Here is a 23,348-nt window from a genome sequence, read left to right as displayed (position 1 = left end):
CCTCAAGGGTGAAACCAGTAACATAACCAGTATGTTTCTGGGAGGAAATTGAACATGCAGAGGAAACACATGTAAAAATGGTGAACATACAAACTTCATGCAGATAATATACTGGATGGGACTTAAAGTGGACTTGAATTCTCGCACAGGAGAGGAGAACACAGAGAAATCCACCCAGTATGTGTTATAGAGAACAGCCTGTCTAATTCTTCCTTCTGGGCAAGTAATGAGCTAGTGTAATTTTATCTCCCAGCTGTCTGCCAACTCTGACGAGTTGAGAGCTAATATGTAAACACAGGAGGTTGACCATTTCTATGCTCCCAGCAAACCAGGAAGTAGCTGCACTGCAGCTTCTCTGAATGAGCTCTATAAGTTGCAACAAGCAAATGGTTTTCTGTTTGCTTATTTTTTTTAGAGCAGAGAGGAAGTTCTGAGTTCAGGTCCACTTTAAAGGAAACTTGAAGTGTAATTGATATGGTGGCTGCCATATTTATTTCCTTTTAAAATATACCAGTTGCCTGGCAGTCATGCTGATATGTTTGCCTGTAGTTGTGTCTGAATCACACACCTGAAATAAGCATGTGGTTAATCCAGTCTGACTGCAGTCAGAGACAATGTATAGCTGCATGTTTAGGGTATATGGCGAAAAGCATTAGAGGCAGAGCATCAGCAGGAAAGCCAGGCAATTTGCATTGTTTAAAAGGAAATAAATATGTCAGCCTCCATATTCCTCTCACTTCTGGTGTGCTTTAAAGGGACTCCGAGCAGTGCAGAAACTATGGAAAGATGCATATCATTTTAAAGCTCTCTTTCTCCTCTTTCCAATGATATATAAACCACCACCCTGCGCCTTTTAGTTTTCACTATTTTCGCGATTGAAATTGCTGCGGCCGCAATTTCAATCACGAAAATAGAGAAAACTAAAAGGCGTAAGGTGACGATTTAGGTGTTGTCAGAAAGAGGAGAAAGAGAGCTTTAAAATGATATCCATCTTTCCATAGTTACTTGTATGACACAGGATGACACTTTCCCCAGTGTCAGCAGCTCCATTCAGCAGAATGGAGCTGCTGACTTTAGGAAAAAGTCGCCCTGTGTAATACAAGTAACTATGGAAAGATGGATATCATTTTAAAGCTCTCTTTCTCCTCTTTCTGGCGATACCTAAATCGTCGCCTTACGCCTTTTAGTTTTCTCTATTTTCGCGATTGAAATCGCGGCCGCCGCAATTTCAATCGCAAAAATAGCGAAAACTAAAAGGCGTAGGGCATTGGTTTATATATCATTGGAAAGAGGAGAAAGAGAGCTTTAAAATGATATGCTTCTTTCCATAGTTTCTGCACTGCTCGGAGTCCCTTTAACTGGAACTCTATTGATGCAAGGGAAGAGTGCTAAGCAGATGGTAAATTCAAGCTTCTAACAGTCAGCACATCAATGGCTATTTGTCTTTTATCACCCAGCCAGAAGAAAACGCAAAATAATTCACAGAATCAAATGCATCGTTTTCATTCTGAGTACCGGTAATTATAAACACAGTATTATGGGCTGTACTTTACCTTACTACAAGCCATTGTCTGTCCACATAGAGATGAACCTTGTCAATTCGGATATGGTTGGCATAATGAAATCTCTTAGGAAGGTCTTGCTTCATGTAAGGCTTAAAATGCTGGTCAGATTTTCTGCACTGTAAAAAATATAGCAAATAGTTTACCCATTTTAGTACAATACAGTAATGTGACTAAAATCCCTAATTGCGGAGTTTTTTCAATAGCCATTTGCAAGGCAAGTACAATAGCTTCGCTACTCGCCATTTGTTTAACACTCAGACGCATAACAACCAACCAGGAGACCCAGCGACAAGAGTTCCATGGAGTCTTTGGCACTAAGCACACTCCCGCTTTCTCCACGGATAGGGAGTCTAGGTCCAAGTGCAACTTTTCCGCCCAACTACCGTTCAAACTTGGTCTGTTGGATGATAGGTGGGCGTGTGTATGTGTGACAAATGACTAGACGAGCGGCTAGACTGATAACAGGCGGTTTGCCCAATCCAACCGACAGATCGGGTAAACAATCTGTTGGGCTGATATCGTGCTGTTATCGTGCTGTTGGCCACGTGTGTACAAGTCGTTTGAACAACTTGTACTTGTTTTGATTGCAGCCATACTGTGCAGTCCATCAGTCAGAGTTGCTCATTCAGTTGGTTGGTGCGCAGAAAATACAAATCGTGCAATCCCTTGGTCACGCAGTCAGTCATGTCGTCCGGTTGGTCGTGCGCTTTTGTTGGACATGTGTACGAGCCTTCACAACTCACCTCCATAAATACACCATATTTAATCCACTACATTGTTATAAATACTGCAGCAGGAGATGATATGAAGAGGACAGTGAAAATGTTACAATCGGAGTCCCTTATGCTGCTGGGCCCCACAGCAACTACCATCTTTGCTACTGCTAAGCTCCTGTACACTTCCAATAAAATTATCAAGGCCGCTGTGACTCTGCTCTTAAACTGTGCCAACATATGGCTTTACAGGCATGTCAGCAGGCCACGGTAGCAGTGACATGGCGTCACAGGAGGTTATGGCAACCTAATACTACTAACTGGAAGAACCCAATGGCTACTTAGTACTACTATCTGGGCAAGGGTGTAACTTAAAATTTTGATGGGACTCCCCAAGGTTTCACCCCTTCACCCAGTTCCCCCTGGAGACTTTAACTGCCTGGAGCCCAATCTGCTGGGGGCATGGCCAGAAAAACACCTGAATTGAAGGATTAACCTGTGTATTGGAAGTAGGGAAGTTAAGTAGGGCCCTCCTGCAAGGGTTGTTGGCCTTATAATTATGCTCCTACAGTAAGCCTAGAAGCCGCACATGGCTACCTAATACTGCTATATGGAGGGGTACATGGCTACCTAATACTTTTAGCTGGGGCACACACAACCTTGAGGGCTGCTAGCTGCTTGGTGATATTTTTTTTTAGAGGCACAAGGCAGCCAACTTAATGTTAGCTTACAAGATGGGGGGCGGGTGTGGAGACCCAAATTTCATACTGGGGCCTAGAGCTCTATATGCTACTGGTTCCACTGAATGGTTAGTAGACAAAGTGGTACACTAGCTAGAAATATGTGTTATGTTTGACCTGATTTTACGAGAAGATCCTGTCCAAGTGTAAACAGAATAAGTGAAATAATACTTCAAATAATTCACATGTCTACCCTAATAAGTTTAATACTTTTCTGAAATTCTGATATCTATTTGAGTTGAGCACAGCTTTTTCTGTCTGACAACCACTGAGTGGCTAAGCTCCTGTTAGTTCTTCATTTCTCATGGCTGGGTCACATTACAGATGCACAATTTCCTGGAGAGTCCCTGGCAACTATTTTCGGGTACATATCATGATTAATTTAATAATACATTTACAGCATTAGCATCACATCAAATATTCCCACTAGAGAGCTAGATGTTTCGTAATACTAGCTGTAATTAGTATGCTTCTTTCTTTTAAACATTCAATGGAACTTCTTTTAGAGGTTTTTCAGTCCATTAATACTTCTTAAATACAAAGTTTAAATATCCATATCTTGCTAAAACAATTGCTGTCTGTAAACATGGTACAAACATGTCTCAGAAAAAAATAAAAGCTCTAAGCAAGCTATAAAACAAGAGTTCTGGACGCATGCCTAAGTGACAAGGGCATACAGCAGTGATTCTCATGGCTCTGCTGCCAATTCACTTAAATTGATATATTATGAATCTTGGTTGTTTAGAAGTAATAACCTTCAGGTGTCACTTTCTTGCGTCTTAAAGAGAACCCGAGGTGGGTTTTAAAAATCCTAATTGCACACAGAGGCTGGGTCTGCATATAATGCCCAGCCTCAGTTGCTATATTGTTCTCCCCCAGACCCCCCCTGCACTCTGCTTGCCTCCATAAATCAAACTGCCATGCTAGCGACAAGCAGTGTGTCGATAGCCGGCTGTTTACATGGCCACTGTCACTCTCGCTGCTCCTTCGCCTCCTCCATATCGCCGCTCCCCGCCTGTGTCCCTTCCCGCTGATTGGAGGGAAGGGACGCAGGTGGGGAGCGGCGACATAAAGGAGGCGGGGGAGCGGCATAGAGGAGGCGGGGGAGAACAATATAGCAACAGAGGCTGAGCATTATATGCAGACCCAGCCTCTGTGTGCAATTAGGATTTTTAAAACCCACCTCGGGTTCTCTTTAAGAAGGTAACTATCCCTAGTAAATCACAGCTGAAGTTAGAGAGATATGGAAAAAGTGGTGGCCTGGAAAGTGGGTGGGAGGGAAGGGTGTGGAGGGGGGGCTGGCAGGATGAGTGACTACATAGAAGGGGGAGAGGGCTGCTCAATCAGCAGGGCTCCCCATCATCATCTTGCTTTTATTACACCACTCTCTAGAGGCTGACTCGTTTATTTCCAATTGCCTGGCTGTTGTAACGATCTTACCTTCCAGCGGCAGGTCCCGCGGCGTCTCCGGCGATGGGACTACCGTTCTGACGGCTTCTGATAGCATCCCCGGCATCCCTCCGGCGGTGCATCAACAGACTCGCATGTGCAGTTCCTCCTGTCGGGCGCGTGCAGGGAAGAGCAGCCTTTACAGGCTGAGGACATGTGTCTGGCAGGAGGGGCTGTCGTCCTGGGGGCGGGATATGCTCTGCCTCTTGGGTATTTCAGGCCAAGTGAGTCATTTGCTCACTGGCCTTGATACTAATCAGTTCCCTGGTTCTTGGCACTTAGCTAGTGAGAATCTGTGAGAGCTACATTTCATATATTGCGCATCAGCGCTTTATATATGTACTCTAATCAGTCAGTATTCTTGGCCATTAGCTGGTCCTTGACCCTTAGCTAGTGAGAATCTGTGAGAGCTACATTTCATATATTGCGCATCAGCGCTATACATATGTATTCTAATCAGTCAGTATTATATATTTGTAATATTGTATATTTATCTGTGTACTGACCTTTTGCCTGCCGTTTCGACTTTGAATCTGCCTAGCCCCTCTGTATTATTGACATCTGATATCTGTGTATGACTCGGCCTGTTTCTGACTTCGCTCCTGTGTAACCCCCCCAATACGAATGACATCTAACCTATGTGTATGACTCTGCCTGTTATTTGACTACAATTTTACCTAACCCTTCTGTACTGTTGCTATCTGCTCTTGTGTACGACCTCAGCCCGTTTCTGACTACGCTTTTCTCACTAGCACTGTGTATTGCAATTATTACACTAGAGCGCGGATGTTAGGGTGGGCATGGGGGGCGCTTTTTAAAGAATCAAGGGATTAGTCGTAATAAAAAAAACAACCCTCAAAGCGTTTCGGTTCACCTCAGATAAACAACTTCACAGCATTGAAACTGAAGAAGAGTATACTCACTAAAGTTGCAAAACCAACACACCACGGCATTTAGGTCAAGATTGGCTTGAGGGGTGATTGGTGTTATAAAAAAAATTACAGATATTTTACTTATTGGTAATACCTGGCACCCAATTTAACACATGGCTACATTTAATGTACGCTCTGAATTTGCCTAGCAAATGCCGTAAACTGATGTATCATATTATTGTTATTATGCAATGGAGAGTAGCCTCTAATCTGCTTCAGTTTTCTGTTCAGTTTTTCAGCTTATAAACTCTTTATAATGACCAATAAATGCTTGGTTCAAGTTTTCTGAAGACTTTTATGCCATATAGGAACATCGGATTAGTTCTCACTATAGTGGTAGAACGCAATGTCATTTTCTGTCAGGCTGTGTTTTCTGGAATTTATGCTGGCTTGTAGCTCCCCATTGTTCTTTTTTGTTTCCTTGTATGGATTATATCCTTTTTACAATTTCTAAACTATGTGTACGATTTATCAAATTTTTATGTTTGTAATTCTGCAAATAAAAATGTTTTTTGACATTAAAAAAAAAAAAGAAAAAAAAAAAACAATTAGCCCATCTCCAAAACAAACACTGGCAAAAAGTTCATCTTAATTTATGATGTTCAGAAATTAAAGGACAACTGTGGTGACATGTGACATGATGAGATAGACGTGTATGTACAGTGCCAAGCACACACATAACTAGGCTGTGTTCCTTTTTTTTTTGTTTCTCTGCCTGAAAAAGTTAAACATCAGGTATACGTGACAGTAAGTGACAGTTTCTGCCCGGGTCGGGACCGGGTCAGACTGAGTCAGACTATAGCATAACCCTCACTGATAAGTACTTACAGTCATAAAACACTTTCCTGTCAGTAAATGGCTTCTGAGAGCAGGAAAGAGATAAAAATGGTCAATAATTCATAGATTTGAGCTCTGACATACTTCAATGAAGGTGTCATTGACAATTAAATAGTAAAAACTTAAAAACTAGATTTAAATATAAAATAAAACTGTGGAATATCTAAAAGTCATTTTTAGCAGACTGAGGATAGATACAATTGTTTTTCTCATCAGTTTATTTTCACCCCGGATGTCCTTTAAGCTGCAAATACACATATTTTGTTGCCTCAAACTATCATGATCACTTTGGGTGACAGTCTACTACCTATAGAAGTGCCTCCTGATGTCATCCTCTTCTTCTCCAGCAATCTGCAACTGGTTTCTGCCTCCTCTCTCTATAGGACATTAATGCTGCAGCATGTCAACATGTCATCTGAATGATTATGGAAGATAGTTTTGTATTCTAAGTATAACATTTAGGGCAGTTGAATGCAGTGCACACCCAGTGCTGAAAGAAGATGAAGGGGAGCAGTATAGTGGTCATGTGACTGCAAAGTGGGATTATGGTATACATTAACAGCATGTGTACATTTGTGAAAGTGGGCTTTAACTTTGTTTGTTTTTAATTATTCTGTCATGATCTGATATTCTGATTGACATCTACCGTATGTACCTATCCTTTAATGAATACAGAACATTTCCTAGTCACTGATTTAATATTAAAAGAGAAGATCACCTTGTAATGTACTCAGTATTGATAGTGCACTTGAAGCATGTGATACTTTTTATTTGCACTATTACAGGATTAGCTTGTGAGTCACTTAATTTGTCAAAACAACACAAAGTGCAACTGAACAGGGCAACCCATATCACAGTCTTCTTTTTATGGATACTTGTAATATATTACGATTTCACACCCTCTTGTGGCATTTTCTGTAACTACAACAGCATAGAATACATTTTCTGTTTCCAACAAAATAGAGGTGCCTGTTTAGAAAAAAAATATGCACCAGACAAAGTCATGTGTAATTAATTAGGTGGTATTTTATTTTAAAACTAGTACTTTATTTATGGTGTTGTTAATTGAATAACACTGTCCATCAGCTGCAGTTTGTTTATAACATGTGAGCAGGCAGCCTGGCTACACTGGCTACACTGTGAGAGCTACTAAAAATCTCTACTGGAGTGAATTTCTGCTGTTTCTTTACGCATTTCACCCTCCTGCTTCCTGTGCCCCAAAGATATTGCGGATGGATTTTACTGTTTAATGTATGATTACCAAACTCTTGTACTCCTCTCACAGAGTGGGCTTTGCATACCTACAAAACATGTATTAGGCCTTATACAGTAGGCCTCATCTACAGGCGTGCATGAAAAAAGGGCCCCAGGAAAAAAGGGCCCGTCTGGATAACGAAATGGCGGCAGTGGATAATGAAATCTCAGTAACGATAAACATTGTTAATGAAATTGGTTAACGATAAATACAGTTTAGAAAACAGACATACATTTAAAAAAGTTGTGGTCAAATTTGGGCGTGATTTACCGGCAAAAATAAAAATAGCGGCAATTTAGAATTATTGATAAATAACGGTATTTGTAATGTAAAATCGTTAATTTTGATTATTACCGGTACGTGAACAAAGTTGAATAACAAAATATACAGTTTTAAAAGAGATTGGAGTTGATTATGAAAATATATTAACGTTAAAAATCGTAATGTAATTCAACAATACAGCTTAACCCAACTCTACTCTCACACAGAACCCTCCCCTGGTGGTGCCTAAAACTAACCACTCCTCTGGTGGTGTCTAATCCTTACCACGCCCTGGTGATGCCTAACCCTAACCACCATCCCCCCCTTCCCCATGGTGCCTAACCCTAACCCCCCCCCCCCGTGCTGCCTAAAACTAACCACCCCCCTGGGGGGGCCTAACTCTACCCGTCCCCCCACCGCCCAGTGTTGCCTAACCCCAACCGCCCCCTGAGTGTTGCCTAACCCTTACCTTTTCGTCCACTTGCCTCTGGGGCCCTTTTTTCCTGCTTCCATCTACAGTTATTGACTGTATTAAGGTGAACCTATTTTTAGTACAGGGAGGGGCTGAGAGGGTGCTTGTGACCTGTTTGTGACATGCTCCATTAACATGTGCAAGTTGCAGAATATGGATATGTATGGAGTGAAAAATGAAAATACTCACAGTAAGGTTTTTCACAACTCCCTCAGAATCAACTGTTAAACAAAATAAAATAAATATAAACATATTTAATTATCATTAGAAACTTGCTGGCTTACACAGACAATGGGAGTCCAAGAAAATAAATAAGTTCACAAAAATGACTGCTTTCTTCGGGTATGGATCTACACATGCAATTTTAACGCACTGCACGTGCATAACAGTTTATGTGAGTAAAGTCTTACTGCACAACATTTAACATCAGTGTAATATATACTATAAATATATATACTGTATGTATATACCTAAATATTATATATACATGACATAACAGAATAACAGGTGAGTGAACAGATAAAGCACAAGCATGCACAAATGTTGTACCTGTTATTTGCTCAATCACCTATTACCGAAGCTGAGGTACAGAAACACATACTTACCTAAGAAGAGGGAAGCCTCTGGACCCTGAAGAAGCTTCCCGTGTCCCCCTCACCGCTGCTCTCAGGAACCCTCCAGAACATCGGGGCCTGATGAGTACAGCGGCTCCAGCTTAGTGCGCAGGCGAGACTGTACTTGTGCAGGCACAGTACGGCTATGCTAGAGGAGGAGTGTGGCCCCGATCAGATTACCAGCAAGCCCTTCAACTTTAAAGGCTCTGCAAGCGGCAACAAGGAACCAGAGGAAGCCATGTGAAGCCTCTATGGGATCCAGAAGCTTTCTTCTGCTTATATAAGTATGAGATTTTGTTAGTTTGTTTTAATTTCACACACATAAAACATTATGTATACAAAAATTGCTAAATTATCATGCAAAAATGCAAGAGTTATGACATAATGCTGTTTTGTGATTCAACCCCAATGTTTATCTTCCAGTTCAGAGTTTCAGATTTTGAGTGCGGTCACAAAGAAGTGTTGAAAGTATCCAAAAGTCTGATATTTCCGAGCTAGCTGAGATTTGAGTAACTGGCCTGTTTCTTAAATATGTGTTCTTTTTCTTAAATTTGATTGTAAAGATTCATGAGTACAGCAGGTTCTGTTCTTTAGTTGCTGAAATGAATGGCATGGACTCTAAACTTGTGCTATCTCATAGACCATGTACTTTCTTTCCCAATCACAATATTGCTGCTAAATAACCTTTAGAATGAGCGCAGAATTTTGACTTAGTTATGTTAAAATTGGAGACATCTGAATTTGCAATCGGGATTCTGACTTTCTGATTCTAAATTAGTTCTAACCTGCTAAACTTTCATTAGACTATCACCTGAAACCACCACATTAAATTGTTTCAAGAGGCAAAACTCTACTGTATGTAAGGTAAATTTGGGAGCCTGCAAGTAAATGTTAAGCAATCTTAAGGTTACCACTAACAATACAATTTGTTGAACTTTGTATGAATGATTCTTCATATGAACGATCAGCGATGATCATTTGCGACCACTAATGGAAAAAAATCCCTTCACTAATCCAATCAAAATAATGAAATCCTGTCAATCTGATTAGATAGGTTAGGACATATTTGTCCATTAGAGGTCCCAAGTGATCATTTCCAATCGTTCATATGAAGAATAGTTCGTAAATGATCTTTCGGCAAATGATATCATTACTTGTCATCTTTGCAATGCTCAGAGCAGATCTCTAAACTAAAAGCCACTATAAAACTTGGTATACTCCTTATTAAGGTCACCTAAATGTAACAGCAAACACTACAGATACACTGACACAAGTGGTGGGTGCACCAGTCAAAGTACCCAGGCCTACTACAGATAAAGAGGTCTAGAATTATATACAAGATTCCTTTTATTTCCCCTCTATTATTAGTCTCTGGATTCAGTTATTTATCATTTATTTTACTAAAGCCGTAATAAGATTTCATACAGCTGGATTAGTAGATGCACTCTTATGGCTGAAATATCACATTACAGAAGTTTATGACTTGTCAACTTCTCTGTCAACGGATGCATAACGGAGGTGCCAACGTAGTATAACATTTTTAAAAACAGTTTAAAAAGAGAAGGTAGTGGTGGACTTACTTTCTCCACACCAGAAATTGTTGGTTTATATTAAACAATAATTCCCTCACAATACTCCAAAAGTGCAATGCGTTTCACAGGTTTAATCCTGCTTCATTAGGCAATAACAACGGTGTAATAGCACAGACACAGAGGAACTTTGTTCTTCTACTGACCCTATATGCTATTACTGCGTTGTTATTGCCTGTTGAAGCGGGATTAAACCTGTGAAACGCGTTGCACTTTTGGAGTATTGTGAGCTACACTATCTTGGACTCTCTGTGTCCTTTTCTTTGTTTTGTCGTTTACAAGTCTTTGTCAATGAAATTGTAATGCAAACAAAAGATAACCTTTTGTCAAGCTGGTGCACAGATCCCTCTTCTCCAAACATTTCTGCTAGTCAATGCTCAGTATGTAAACTACTGTATATTCTAATAGATGCACAATCACTTTACAATAAAATGAAACGAATAAGAAAGCTGCCACATTTATTTTATTTTAAACATAAACAATACCAGTTGCCTGGAAACATCTGATCAGCATGCTTATTTAGTGTCTATGGCACAGATGTTGAACTCCAGGCATGGAGGGCCAGATCCATGCCAGTGTTTAGGATAGACTGAGAAAGAGAGGAATGTGTTCTACCTGTTGGACCACACCTTTTCTTATTCAGACCCATTAATTCATTTGAGCTGTGTCAAAAATGTATGAGGACCTGGGCCCTCGAAGGCCCGGGTTGATATCCCTGGTCTATGGCTAGAAGTATGAAAACAGTGGTTCAGCAAGACAACCAGACAGCTGGTATTGTTTAAAATTAAATAAATATGTCTACCCCTCTCACATCAGGTTCCCTTTCACTCTGTGTGGTCTGCACTAGAGCTTAGCAGAATCTTATCTGTCCTGTAGGTGCAATGCTGGCCACAAAGAATGACTCTCTCAGCAGAGGGAGGAGGCATGTGAGGTTAGGTGATCTGTTTCTACAGGGATAGATTGGCTACTGCCTGCTCCCAGCTCCTCTCTGGCCACCTTATGTGGGTGATGATGGAAGAAGGAGATTTGTCTGGACAGCTCTTTCTCCAGCAAAATAGTCTCAACGGGAAAAGAGACTGTAAGAGCCAGGCCATTTAATACTGTATATGGGTTGTAAAAAGTATAGGCACACAATTCACAAATGTATACAATAAATGTAAATATGCAATGAACAATGGTAGATTGAACTAAAGTTTTAATGGAGGCAACGCGCTATACTATTCTGCAGCAATCTATTGTAACAAATGCTAATTTGCTACTAGAAACAAAATATTTATGATGAAATAAATGTACAACTTACATGAGTAGTAATCACGTGGCACAGTTCGGGCACGCATACGCGCAGCTGGCCCATCATACAGCCAAAAGAAATTAATGTCACTAAAGTAGTTTGTCATATATTCTAGCTGCTCGCAATATGTTTTTTCCATTCCTAAGAAAAAAACAAAAACAAAGTTATGTTTTAGACACTGGAAAGTATGTTCTGCAGTATATGCATCAATGATATAATCGTTTGAGTGAGCCTATACAGCTTGAGGAAGGAGTTTGCCTCCGAAACAGCGTCTGTTGCTGTCCCTGGGCTTTATCTTTATGCAATAAAGAGCTTAAATACATCTACGTGGTGCTGCTGACCTCTACTACTTATGCTTTGGGAGCTGTTGGACTACAGCGCCATATCAGCTTAGCACACGGATACCCTCAGGGGATGGGTTTACATTGCTGAGCAGCTACAGACCATCTCTTGCATCACCAAGTGTAATGCAAAGCACCAGGTGTAGCTGTGTAACGCAATGCACCACTGGACTCTAGAGCAGTGGAGATGTGTTCTCTGGATTCATAAATCATACTTTTCAATAGATGAGTCTGGATTTAGCAGATGAAATAAGAACTGTACTTGCCTAACTGCTGTGCTAAGTAAAGTTTGGTGGAAGAAGGATTATGGTTTGGATTTATTTTTTCAGGGGTGGAGCATGGCTCCTTAGTTCCAGTATAACTCTGAATGTTTCAGGATACCAAGAAAATCTGGATAATTTCATGATCCCATCTTTAGGAGAACCATTTAGGGAAGGTCCCTTCCTGTTTCAGCATGACAGACCATCAGTGCACAAAGCAAGGTCCATAAGAACATGGATGGGTGAGTTTTGTGTGCAGGTACTTCATTTGTCTGCACAGAGTCCTGATCTTAACCCGACACAATGCCTTTGATATAATTTCTTGTCCAACAATAGTGCCTTGCTAAATAAATGTCCTTCTGGAGGAATGTCTAAAAACTCCCATAAACACACTCCTAGACAATGTGTAAAGCCTTCACAGAAGAGTTGAAGCTGTTATAGTTGCAAAGCGTGGGTCAACTCCATATTAAAATCTGTGGATTAAGATTGGGATGCCATTGAAAAAATCATGTGCCTAGGTAAGTGTCCCAATACTTCTGACAAGTGTGTGCATGTGTGTATTCTGTGTATACAGTATATCTAGAGTGTGTGTGTATATTTTTCACATTTCCCAATACCCCCTTCTCATTTGCATGCCTCAGGATGAAATATGGAGTGTCTGGAAATGTTGAACTCCTGTCATAAAAATAATAATATCCTGTTAGTCCTCTCACCAGATGCACCACCCAGCATTTTATAGAGGCTTACTATATTTTCACAAGATCACCCCAACTCACACTTCTTTTCCTGCAAAAATTGCCACCACCCATCCACAATCTAAAGTATTCTCATTCCATGCCCCTTTCCAGGCCCAATATCTACAGACTGAATAGTGGTTTGGAGGACAGAGCACAAGGGGCATCAATACTCAAAAACAAAATGTAGCTTGGAAGAAAAGGCTATAGCACAAATAGAGAGCATGTGAGCAGTCTTTTCTCCCAGCCAGTGTTATCACAGCATGCATACAATTGTAACTTCCAGGCTTTGCATTTAGAAAACAAAAGTTTGCTTTCTTAAAACAGAAAGTATTTGCAATAATTCAGGATGGAGTGACTGAGCTCCATGATGTCTCCCTCCCAGTGCATCACTGCTGAAATATGCAAATCACCCATTGTTGGCCCTGGAAAGGCTCATACACACTTTTTTCAAGGCGTTATCACTGATAAGAGGCGACCAACAACTGATAAAACGCAGGTCAAGCCAATCCAACTGTTGGATTGACTTGACGAACAACTGAGAGAAGTTGTGTTCAACATGGCTATGTACAGAAGTCTGCTATGACTTTTCAATGACTTCCATTAATAACTAGAACATATTAGTTGTTCACCAGTTGAGTAACAATATGTAAATTTGTAGTTGTTCGTCAAGTTGTCCATCAAGTCGTTCTGTGTGTATAATAGTTGTTTGCACGCCCAAGGTGTATCTTTCCAACTTTTTAATCGTAGTTGTTTGTAAAGTTGTTTATAGACTGTAAAAGACTTTTTTTGAGCGTGTGTATGTGGCTTAAGCTAGGCACACCTCAAGATCTGCTGGAATGCAATGATGTGTCAGCTTGGCAAATATACAGAGCTTTGTATTTGTTACAGTGTGCTCCATTAAGTCTTGTTGACCCCATTTTCTGTCAGGGCCACAGTGCAGCCCACAGTCACTGTAAATGTCACACTGTGGCTCAAGTGATGGTAAATGTCACAGTGTAGTACACAGTCTATAACTTTACATTGTTATATGAGCAGAGTGCATACCATGATCAGCGACCAAAACTAGATTCACACAGTTATGCAGGTTCCTTTGCTTCAGTCCATCCATTAACATCCCCACTGTCTGATCAGCACGTATCAATGCCTTAATGACCTAATAAAAAAAACAAAAGTACATACAGAATTTCTCAAGTTCATAAAAGTCAATCATAGTAAGACTTATGATTATGATAAATATACATTTGCCTTTGTTCCGACTTATGTGAACAAGGAAGATCTCCCATAATGCACCACTTTTGAATATGCATATCATACCTCTATGTTGCTGGAAGCCAGACACTCATCCAGAACCTCTGGCAAGTAAAATGTGTCTATGGCAGTGAGCAACAGTATTATTAAATAGTATCAGAAGTGATACATAACATGATGAGATAAGCTTGTATATTTGCAGTCCCAACCTTACTTAGAACTAGGCTGTGATCTTTTTTCCTTACTGTGAGGCAGGAGTCCCACTTGTCTTTTTTTGTGCACATTTCCTCCGTCTTGGGTCCTATCTTCATCTTTGTTGGTGCCCCCCCACACACACACCACGACCCAATAAAGCACATGCACTGATTAACGCACTGATAGGACACAAAACAGGGAGAACTCAGAGCACACCATCTAGGGAGGTAAGGGCACTCCGCAGCGGTTATACTCTGCAAGGGCCTCGGGCATTGCCATTAGCTTGTGGGTGGCAGGGACAGCATGGGGGATACCTGGCACCGTATTATTTGGTCAATAAGACACACTGATTCCACACACACACATTTACACTTTTGGAAAGGAAAAGTGCGTCTCATGGAGCGAATAATTGGTAACGTAACAGCAAAGACTGGAAGAGTTGCCTGGAAAGCAGCTTTAGCTGTAGTTTGATTCAATGAATATATATTCAGGTAGGTTAATGTGTCTACGTTTCCATCAGTTGCAAAGCTTTTATGGGTAGGTTTGCTTAAAATGGCTGTAAAACTGATACACCTACACAGAAAGATATAAGCAATTACATTACCAGTTTCAGATAACAATCACGCATGCAAGTAAGCAACAACCTGATAAGTGCTTTATCAAGAACACTGCCATAGCTGCTGTTACTCTGGTTGACGTGCTAACTGGAAATGGATAAAAAAACAGTACTTTGGTCAGGTAAATCAGTGGAATCATCAGTCTCCTAGAAGCACAGCAGTTATTTTTGCCAAGAAACACATGGTGGCATATTAACCTCTACTTATTTGGAAAATAATAGATAAACTATATAACTACAGTATAAATACAGGTATCCATCTGATCTGAGGCCCGGTGCACACCAAAAACTTCTAGCAGATCCGCAAAACCCCAGAGGTTTTTGAAGCAGATTTCAGAGCGATTTGATTCCAGGCATGTTTAGAGACGTTTTCTAAACACGCCTAGCATTTTTGGGAGCGTTTTTGTGTAGCAAATTACAAATATTGTTACAGTACAGCTGTTACTGAACAGCTACTGAAACAAAAACGCCTGGAAAAACAGCTCTGATCTAGCGTTTTTCAAAGCGGTTTTCCACTTTCCTATTCTTTAACATTGAGGCAGAAATGGCTCAGAAATCCAAAAAATGCTGCAGCCCGGGAGTTTGCATTTCTGGAAAAAACGAACCGCTCATTCACTTTCATTAGCCAAGCGGTTTCCCCCCTGCAAGCATTTTTAAAAAAACGCTCCAGAACAGCTCCAGTGTGCACCAGCCCTGAGTGTTTATGATGATTAAATTTGTCCAAACTAGCAGCATCTGTTGAAGACAGTGTTATAGAGTTGAAGACTTGCGCTAACCATTGTGTTATGTATAGCTAGTTTAGGAATCACAGACATCTTGTATGAGTTCTGGCTTCCCCAATTGCTTGAGGGCCATAAAGAACCGAAGTGAAAAAAATCACATGATTTTTCACTATACATCTTTTCCTCACAGTGATCCTCATGCAATTCAATTTTTCTCCTAAGCTTTCCCCTAGTAGATTTTTTGTTTAAAGGTTGAAGATTGAAATTTTGTTTAAAATTACTTTTCCGCACTTTGCAATTGAAAAAGTACCAAAAAGTAGGTGAAAAAATACTATCAAAATTATTCTGAGTCAGCGTGTGTGCTCCACACTATGTAGCTGGGTAATGGAAGAGGCTACACAGATGGACACAGGAGTAATGAACAAGGGAACAAGATTGCCCAGAGCAACTGCAGCTCCGGGTCGCCTATCAGGCTAGATACTATGTGATTAAATACACAACAGACGTAGTCATTAACAGGCTTGGGTCATACACGATAGATCAGATGCCAGTAATACAGAAGGGCTAGGCAAATTCGTAGTTAAGAGGCAGGCAAGGGTCGGAACACAAAACAATATACAAAATTACAATAATACAATACTGACTGACTAGAGTACATATATATCATGCTGATGTGCAATATATGAAATGTAGCTCTCAAATAACTCACTAGCTAAAGCAGAGGTAATGACAATTAACAAGACAGACAACAGACAGACAGACGGAATGCTTAGCCAATCTAGTCGCTGCTTCAGCGAAGGCAACAATCACACTGAGATAGACAAGACTAACAGGTAGGAGAGTAACTAATGGCTTTAGTTCGTCCTCAAGAACAAGGCAGGAAGGAATACTACCAGTCACCAACGTGGTGCTGGCAGAATCCAAACTATCAGGATCAGAAAGACTTTACTGACCCCCGCAGGTCAGCAAAAGTCCAGCAGGCATGGAAATACAGAGCAAGGCATTATACAATTTACAAACAACTTTCACCGCATGGACCCAATGACAACTCAGAGAGCTGAACGTTAGGTAGGGCAGGGTCTGAAAAGGGAGGCAGACTTTTATGTCGGCATCAGCCAATGGATGCAGGCATGCAAATTCCCACACAGCTGAATGGTAATTCCGCAATCCTGAGCCAGCTTGATCACAAGCTGCCAGCTGAAAGACTCTCATAACAAATACATGCAATACTATGCAACAACATGCCTGTAGGAAATCCAGGGATATCTGGCTGCAGTTCAACTGCAGCAAGCAAAAGAAGGAGTTATGACAGCATCCTAAGGTGCTCTTATCTGCAGAGTGACTGTAAATGACAATGAGACTTATTGCGAATGCGCAACTGAATGCAAGCAGATAAGTCAAAACTGCCTGGTTGCAGTCCCACCGCAACCAACAGAACATGCTACAGGAGAGATCCTGACAGGGCCCATATGTGATATATGGTACTTTTTTATTTAACAGTCAATGGTGTCACATAATGAACCTTTACACATGTACAAATATATAAGAAGCCTGAGTTTCCTATCAAGTGGCCCTGCAATTTGAACCAAGAAGAAAGGGAAAACATAGCTGCCAAAGAAAACTCCTGCTCCAAAGATATTGCAATTGGTAAAAAAAAAAAAAAAAAAAAAAAAAAAAAAAAAGATAAGAGGCAGAAGGGACAATTTGGTTCCCTGCACAAAGATCCATGAAGACTCTAAGCAGGAAATTAAGATAAAGGAGAAGAAAATAACTTTGTGGAACCTAATAATGTCATTTTAAAAAATTATTGTTGTGATTATTGTTTTAAATTAACCACTATGCCCTCTAACACATTCAATTAAATGATGGCCTCTGACAAAGCAGTTCTACTGTAATACCTGTTAGGCTGGGGCTCCCTCTGTGTGCCACTGGCCTTCAGGTTAGTCTGAGGTTGGATATATTATTGCATTTTTAGGCCATTTTGCAGCCATTATAGCATATTTAGGGGCATGTCTTCCAATATATTGAAACATCTGTCAGCGGCGTTACTACCGCCCATAAAGGCCCTGCGACCGCAGTAGGGCCCAGGGGACTCAGGGGCCCAGCACCCGCTCATGTATATGGATCTACATGGCGCCGGCAATCCCAGTCAGTCTCTTGCCTCCTCTTGACTCATGACGCACAGTGACTGACATGCAGAGGCAGAGCAGCCTGCTTACTTGGTGCTACAGCCTCTAATTACGCTAGTCTTAGCAGTCACCTTTACTGCATCGCCCCCCCCCCCCCAGCATGCGGTGGTCCCGAGAAAAGATAGAAGATGCAGGCACCACGCTGTGACAGCCTGCCTGAGATGCCGAGACTGGAGGGAGATGGAGGGAGACGGAGAGAGGGCTGCCTGCAGTCCTGGCTGCCATGGACGAACTCCTGTGTAATGGCCCATACTCACGGGCTACAATTGTCGCCACAACCACGTGGCACGCGCGTGTTGCGGCGACAGGTCGCCCGTGAGTATGAGGCGCGCAACCCGAACTGTCGCTCGTCGCTGCTGTCGGCAGGCGATTGGCACGGTCAATCGCATGGTGACAGTTGCTGCCGCAACTTCGCCGCAACTGTCGCTAGTCCGTGTGCGACAGCAACCAATACAGAATTCACGGCGCTTCCAGCGGGGGGGGGGGGGGAGGCGGCGACAGCTTCCGTCTCCCTCTTCCGCGTGTGTATGCGGAGCGACCTGGCGACGAGCTGTCGCCGAACTGTCGCGCACACGCTCCCGAGTTCTCAGCTTTCAGCCATTGTACTTTAAAAATAAAATGTGCTATTGTAGAAAAACACATTTTATTTGGCCATTTGTCCCAGCTATAACAATGTTTAAATAGTGTCCCTAGTACAATGTATGGCTATAATATTTTATTTTAAGTTAGGGGTAAAGGAGTTCAAAAAAATTAGAAATGTATTTAATTTTTCTATGGTAAGTGTATAATGGTGTATTTGGAAGTAGCAGTATTTTTTGGCCAGAAGGTGGTGCTATACTAACTCAGTTTTCTAAAAATAGAAAACAGAACCAAGTGTTTATATTTCAGAAAAGTGTATGCGCTCAATACGGTTCCTCAGGGTCGTTCCCAGTTTACCAGTTCCAGTTCAATCACTATTGCCAGACAGTAACAGTTCTTGTCCATTCAGTGGTGTATATCTCCGTTGTGTCTTTACAAGTACCTCAAGGGAACATGAAAAGATAAAAAAAGTGGGGCACAATAGTGTAGTATGCCTTTAACTCAAGTGCACCTCCACCTTCATCTCAAAGAGATCACTTATCAAGCACCCAACAACAGTAATGCCAACCGCTCACCAGATGGAGATGCTGCCCAATTACAAACAGCTCACAGCGCTTGTGTCATAATCCACATGTCCTCCTCTGGGCTGCTCCATTCACCCTCAACGACTTATTGGTGGATATTCCCTCATAAAAAGCAGAAACACAATAATGGTGCAGGACTTCCAGTTATGTTCCAACCTCCACCATGAACATCCCTCAATGGCAGTGTACCTCCCTTGTAAATCAATCCACCACACCGTGATATATTCCACTAGTTTGGGCCACCCAGGTGTCACTGAAATTCGCACTCACCAAACTCTTTGGCTGCTCAATTACAAACAGCACTCTCACATGTGGTTATATCAAATAACAATCAGATCCTGGATCCTTTCCCCAGCAGAAAACGTCCTCCTTAAAAACTAAACATACGCTTCCATAGCCCAATAAAAGACTTTTAATAGGTTAAAAGAAATGTGATATCACACTCACGTTTTCACAGTATTAAAACAGCTTTGTACAAATCATTCCAGCGTCCTGGAAGCAATCCTCTAGACCTCCGTGTGCCGTCCTAACACCACTGAATGGACAAGAACTGTTACTGTCTGGCAATAGTGATTGAACTGGAACTGGTAAACTGGGAACGACCCTGAGGAACCGTATTGAGCGCATACACTTTTCTGAAATATATATGTGGTGACTTACTGTGTATGCGAACCGGTAGAGGACTAATTATTGACTAGTTTCATTTGGAGGAGAGCAACATCTATTTTTGTATATATAGAACCAAGTGTTTACATGTGTTTGCAGGTGTTTATAAACAGTTGTTAAGTGGTTAAGCCACCAGAAAGCAAAATAATTGCAAAATAATTTTAATAGTACTTTTTTCACCTTTTTTTCAGTACTTTTTTTAGGTGGAAAAGTGCTGGAAAGTTATTTTAACCACTTTCCCCACCACTACAGTATATCTACATCAGCTGTGGCACCCTCCAAGCCACAGTCATGTAGATATACTAAATTGCGCAAAAGGTGGATCAGCGCAACACCAGGCCGCCTCCGAATGGCCTCCAATCAGAGATGCGCTGAGCCCCCCCCAAGAACTACAAACGCACCTTGAACCCAAACAGAAGCTCTGCATATACACCAAAAGCATGGCTGTTAAGTGGGAGCAGCTGACCAAAAACAAATTAGTACACAGCAAGGGAATGAGCAGCGCTACTTAAAAACAGACTAGTGCCTACCTGCAAAAGAGTGCAAGCCCCACTTGTGGGGTCGAATACACACCGAGCATACACATGACCTGTCTACCACTGGAGGAGGATGTTGGTTTCCTGTAACAGCTTGCATGCAACCTATTAAGTACTCGTCCCTCCCACTGCAAAGAAGTCAATCGTCCATGGGAGAGGCCTAACACTATCTAAATCCTAACCTATGTATATGCATAGCCTGGGTGCGCTACCAAATAAAATTGAAAAATCGAAAATTGCGCAAAAGGTGGATCAGCGCAACACCAGGCCGCCTCCGAATGGCCTCCAATCAGAGATGCGCTGAGCCCCCCCAGGAACTACAAACGCACCTTGAACCCAAACAGAAGCTCTGCATATACACCAAAAGCATGGCTGTTGAGTGGGAGCAGCTGACCCAAAACGAATTAAATTAGTACATAGCAAGGGAATGAGCAGCGCTACTTAAAAACAGACTAGTGCCTACCTGCAAAAGAGTGCAAGCCCCACTTGTGGGGTCGAATACACACCGAGCATACACATGACCTGTCTACCACTGGAGGAGGATGTTGGTTTCCTGTAACAGCTTGCATGCAACCTATTAAGTACTCGTCCCTCCCACTGCGAAGAAGTCAATCCTCCATGGGAGGGGCCTAACACTATCTAAATCCTAACCTATGTATATGCATAGCCTGGGTGCGCTACCAAATAAAATTGAAAAATCGAAAATTGCGCAAAAGGTGGATCAGCGCAACACCAGGCCACCTTCGAATGGCCTCCAATCAGAGATGCGCTGAGCCCCCCCAGGAACTACAAACGCACCTTGAACCCAAACAGAAGCTCTGCATGTACACCAAAAGCATGGCTGTTAAGTGGGAGCAGCTGACCAAAAACAAATTAAATTAGTACATAGCAAGGGAATGAGCAGCGCTACTTAAAAACAGACTAGTGCCTGCCTACCTGCAAAAGAGTGCATGCCCCACTTGTGGGGTCGAATACACACCGAGCATACACATGACCTGTCTACCACTGGAGGAGGATGTTGGTTTCCTGTAACAGCTTGCATGCAACCTATTAAGTACTCGTCCCTCCCACTGCGAAGAAGTCAATCCTCCATGGGAGGGGCCTAACACTATCTAAATCCTAACCTATGTATATGCATAGCCTGGGTGCGCTACCAAATAAAATTGAAAAATCAAAAATTGCGCAAAAGGTGGATCAGCACAACACCAGGCCACCTCCGAATGGCCTCCAATCAGAGATGCGCTGAGCCCACCCAGGAACTACAAACGCACCTTGAACCCAAACAGAAGCTCTGCATATACACCAAAAGCATGGCTGTTAAGTGGGAGCAGCTGACCAAAAACAAATTAAATTAGTACATAGCAAGGGAATGAGCAGCGCTACTTAAAAACAGACTAGTGCCTGCCTACCTGCAAAAGAGTGCAAGCCCTATTTGTGGGGTCGAATACACACCAAGCATACACATGACCTGTCTACCACTGGAGGAGGATGTTGGTTTCCTGTAACAGCTTGCATGCAACCTATTAAGTACTCGTCCCTCCCACTGCGAAGAAGTCAATCCTCCATGGGAGGGGCCTAACACTATCTAAATCCTAACCTATGTATATGCATAGCCTGGGTGCGCTACCAAATAAAATTGAAAAATCAAAAATTGCGCAAAAGGTGGATCAGCGCAACACCAGGCCACCTCCGAATGGCCTCCAATCAGAGATGCGCTAAGCCCCCCCAGGAACTACAAACGCACCTTGAACCCAAACAGAAGCTCTGCATATACACCAAAAGCATGGCTGTTAAGTGGGAGCAGCTGACCCAAAACGAACTAAATTAGTACATAGCAAGGGAATCAGCAGCGCTACTTAAAAACAGACTAGTGCCTACCTGCAAAAGAGTGCAAGCCCCACTTGTGGGGTCGAATACACACCGAGCATACACATGACCTGTCTACCACTGGAGGATGTTGGTTTCCTGTAACAGCTTGCATGCAACCTATTAAGTACTCATCCCTCCTACTGCGAAGAAGTCAATCCTCCATGGGAGGGGCCTAACGCTATCTAAATCCTAACCTATGTATATGCATAGCCTGGGTGCGCTACCAAATAAAATTGAAAAATCGAAAATTGCGCAAAAGGTGGATCAGCGCAACACCAGGCCGCCTCCGAATGGCCTCCAATCAGAGATGCGCTGAGCCCCCCCAGGAACTACAAACGCACCTTGAACCCAAACAGAAGCTCTGCATATACACCAAAAGCATGGCTGTTAAGTGGGAGCAGCTGACCAAAAACAAATTAAATTAGTACATAGCAAGGGAATGAGCAGCGCTACTTAAAAACAGACTAGTGCCTGCCTACCTGCAAAAGAGTGCAAGCCCCACTTGTGGGGTCGAATACACACCGAGCATACACATGACCTGTCTACCACTGGAGGAGGATGTTGGTTTCCTGTAACAGCTTGCATGCAACCTATTAAGTACTCGTCCCTCCCACTGCGAAAAAGTCAATCCTCCATGGGAGGGACCTAACACTATCTAAATCCTAACCTATGTATATGCATAGCCTGGGTGCGCTACCAAATAAAATTGAAAAATCAAAAATTGTGCAAAAGGTGGATCAGCACAACACCAGGCCGCCTCCGAATGGCCTCCAATCAGAGATGCGCTGAGCCCCCCCAGGAACTACAAACGCACCTTGAACACAAACAGAAGCTCTGCATATACACCAAAAGCATGGCTGTTAAGTGGGAGCAGCTGACCAAAAACAAATTAAATTAGTACATAGCAAGGGAATGAGCAGCGCTACTTAAAAACAGACTAGTGTCTACCTGCAAAAGAGTGCAAGCCCCACTTGTGGGGTCGAATACACACCGAGCATACACATGACCTGTCTACCACTGGAGGAGGATGTTGGTTTCCTGTAACAGCTTGCATGCAACCTATTAAGTACTCGTCCCTCCCACTGCGA

General features: G+C 42.2%; 1 protein-coding gene across 1 annotated transcript in view; it reads right to left on the bottom strand.

Annotated features, from left to right (window-relative positions):
* ENPP3 (ectonucleotide pyrophosphatase/phosphodiesterase 3) overlaps window positions 1-23,348 on the bottom strand; it is a 148,282-nt gene that overhangs the window by 62,232 nt on the left and 62,702 nt on the right. Inside the window, exons 12-15 of the mRNA XM_068231573.1 lie at window positions 14,101-14,209; window positions 11,728-11,859; window positions 8,414-8,445; window positions 1,554-1,681 (exon numbers count right to left, since the gene is read on the bottom strand). Coding sequence (XP_068087674.1) covers window positions 1,554-1,681; window positions 8,414-8,445; window positions 11,728-11,859; window positions 14,101-14,209 — 401 coding nt within the window. The remainder of the gene's footprint in view (window positions 1-1,553; window positions 1,682-8,413; window positions 8,446-11,727; window positions 11,860-14,100; window positions 14,210-23,348) is intronic.

Source organism: Hyperolius riggenbachi, chromosome 4, assembly GCF_040937935.1.
Source record: "Hyperolius riggenbachi isolate aHypRig1 chromosome 4, aHypRig1.pri, whole genome shotgun sequence".
Classification (NCBI taxonomy): domain Eukaryota; kingdom Metazoa; phylum Chordata; class Amphibia; order Anura; family Hyperoliidae; genus Hyperolius; species Hyperolius riggenbachi.
The sequence above is the reverse complement of the archived record's forward strand: the minus strand, read 5'-3'. Positions and strand labels throughout refer to the sequence as shown.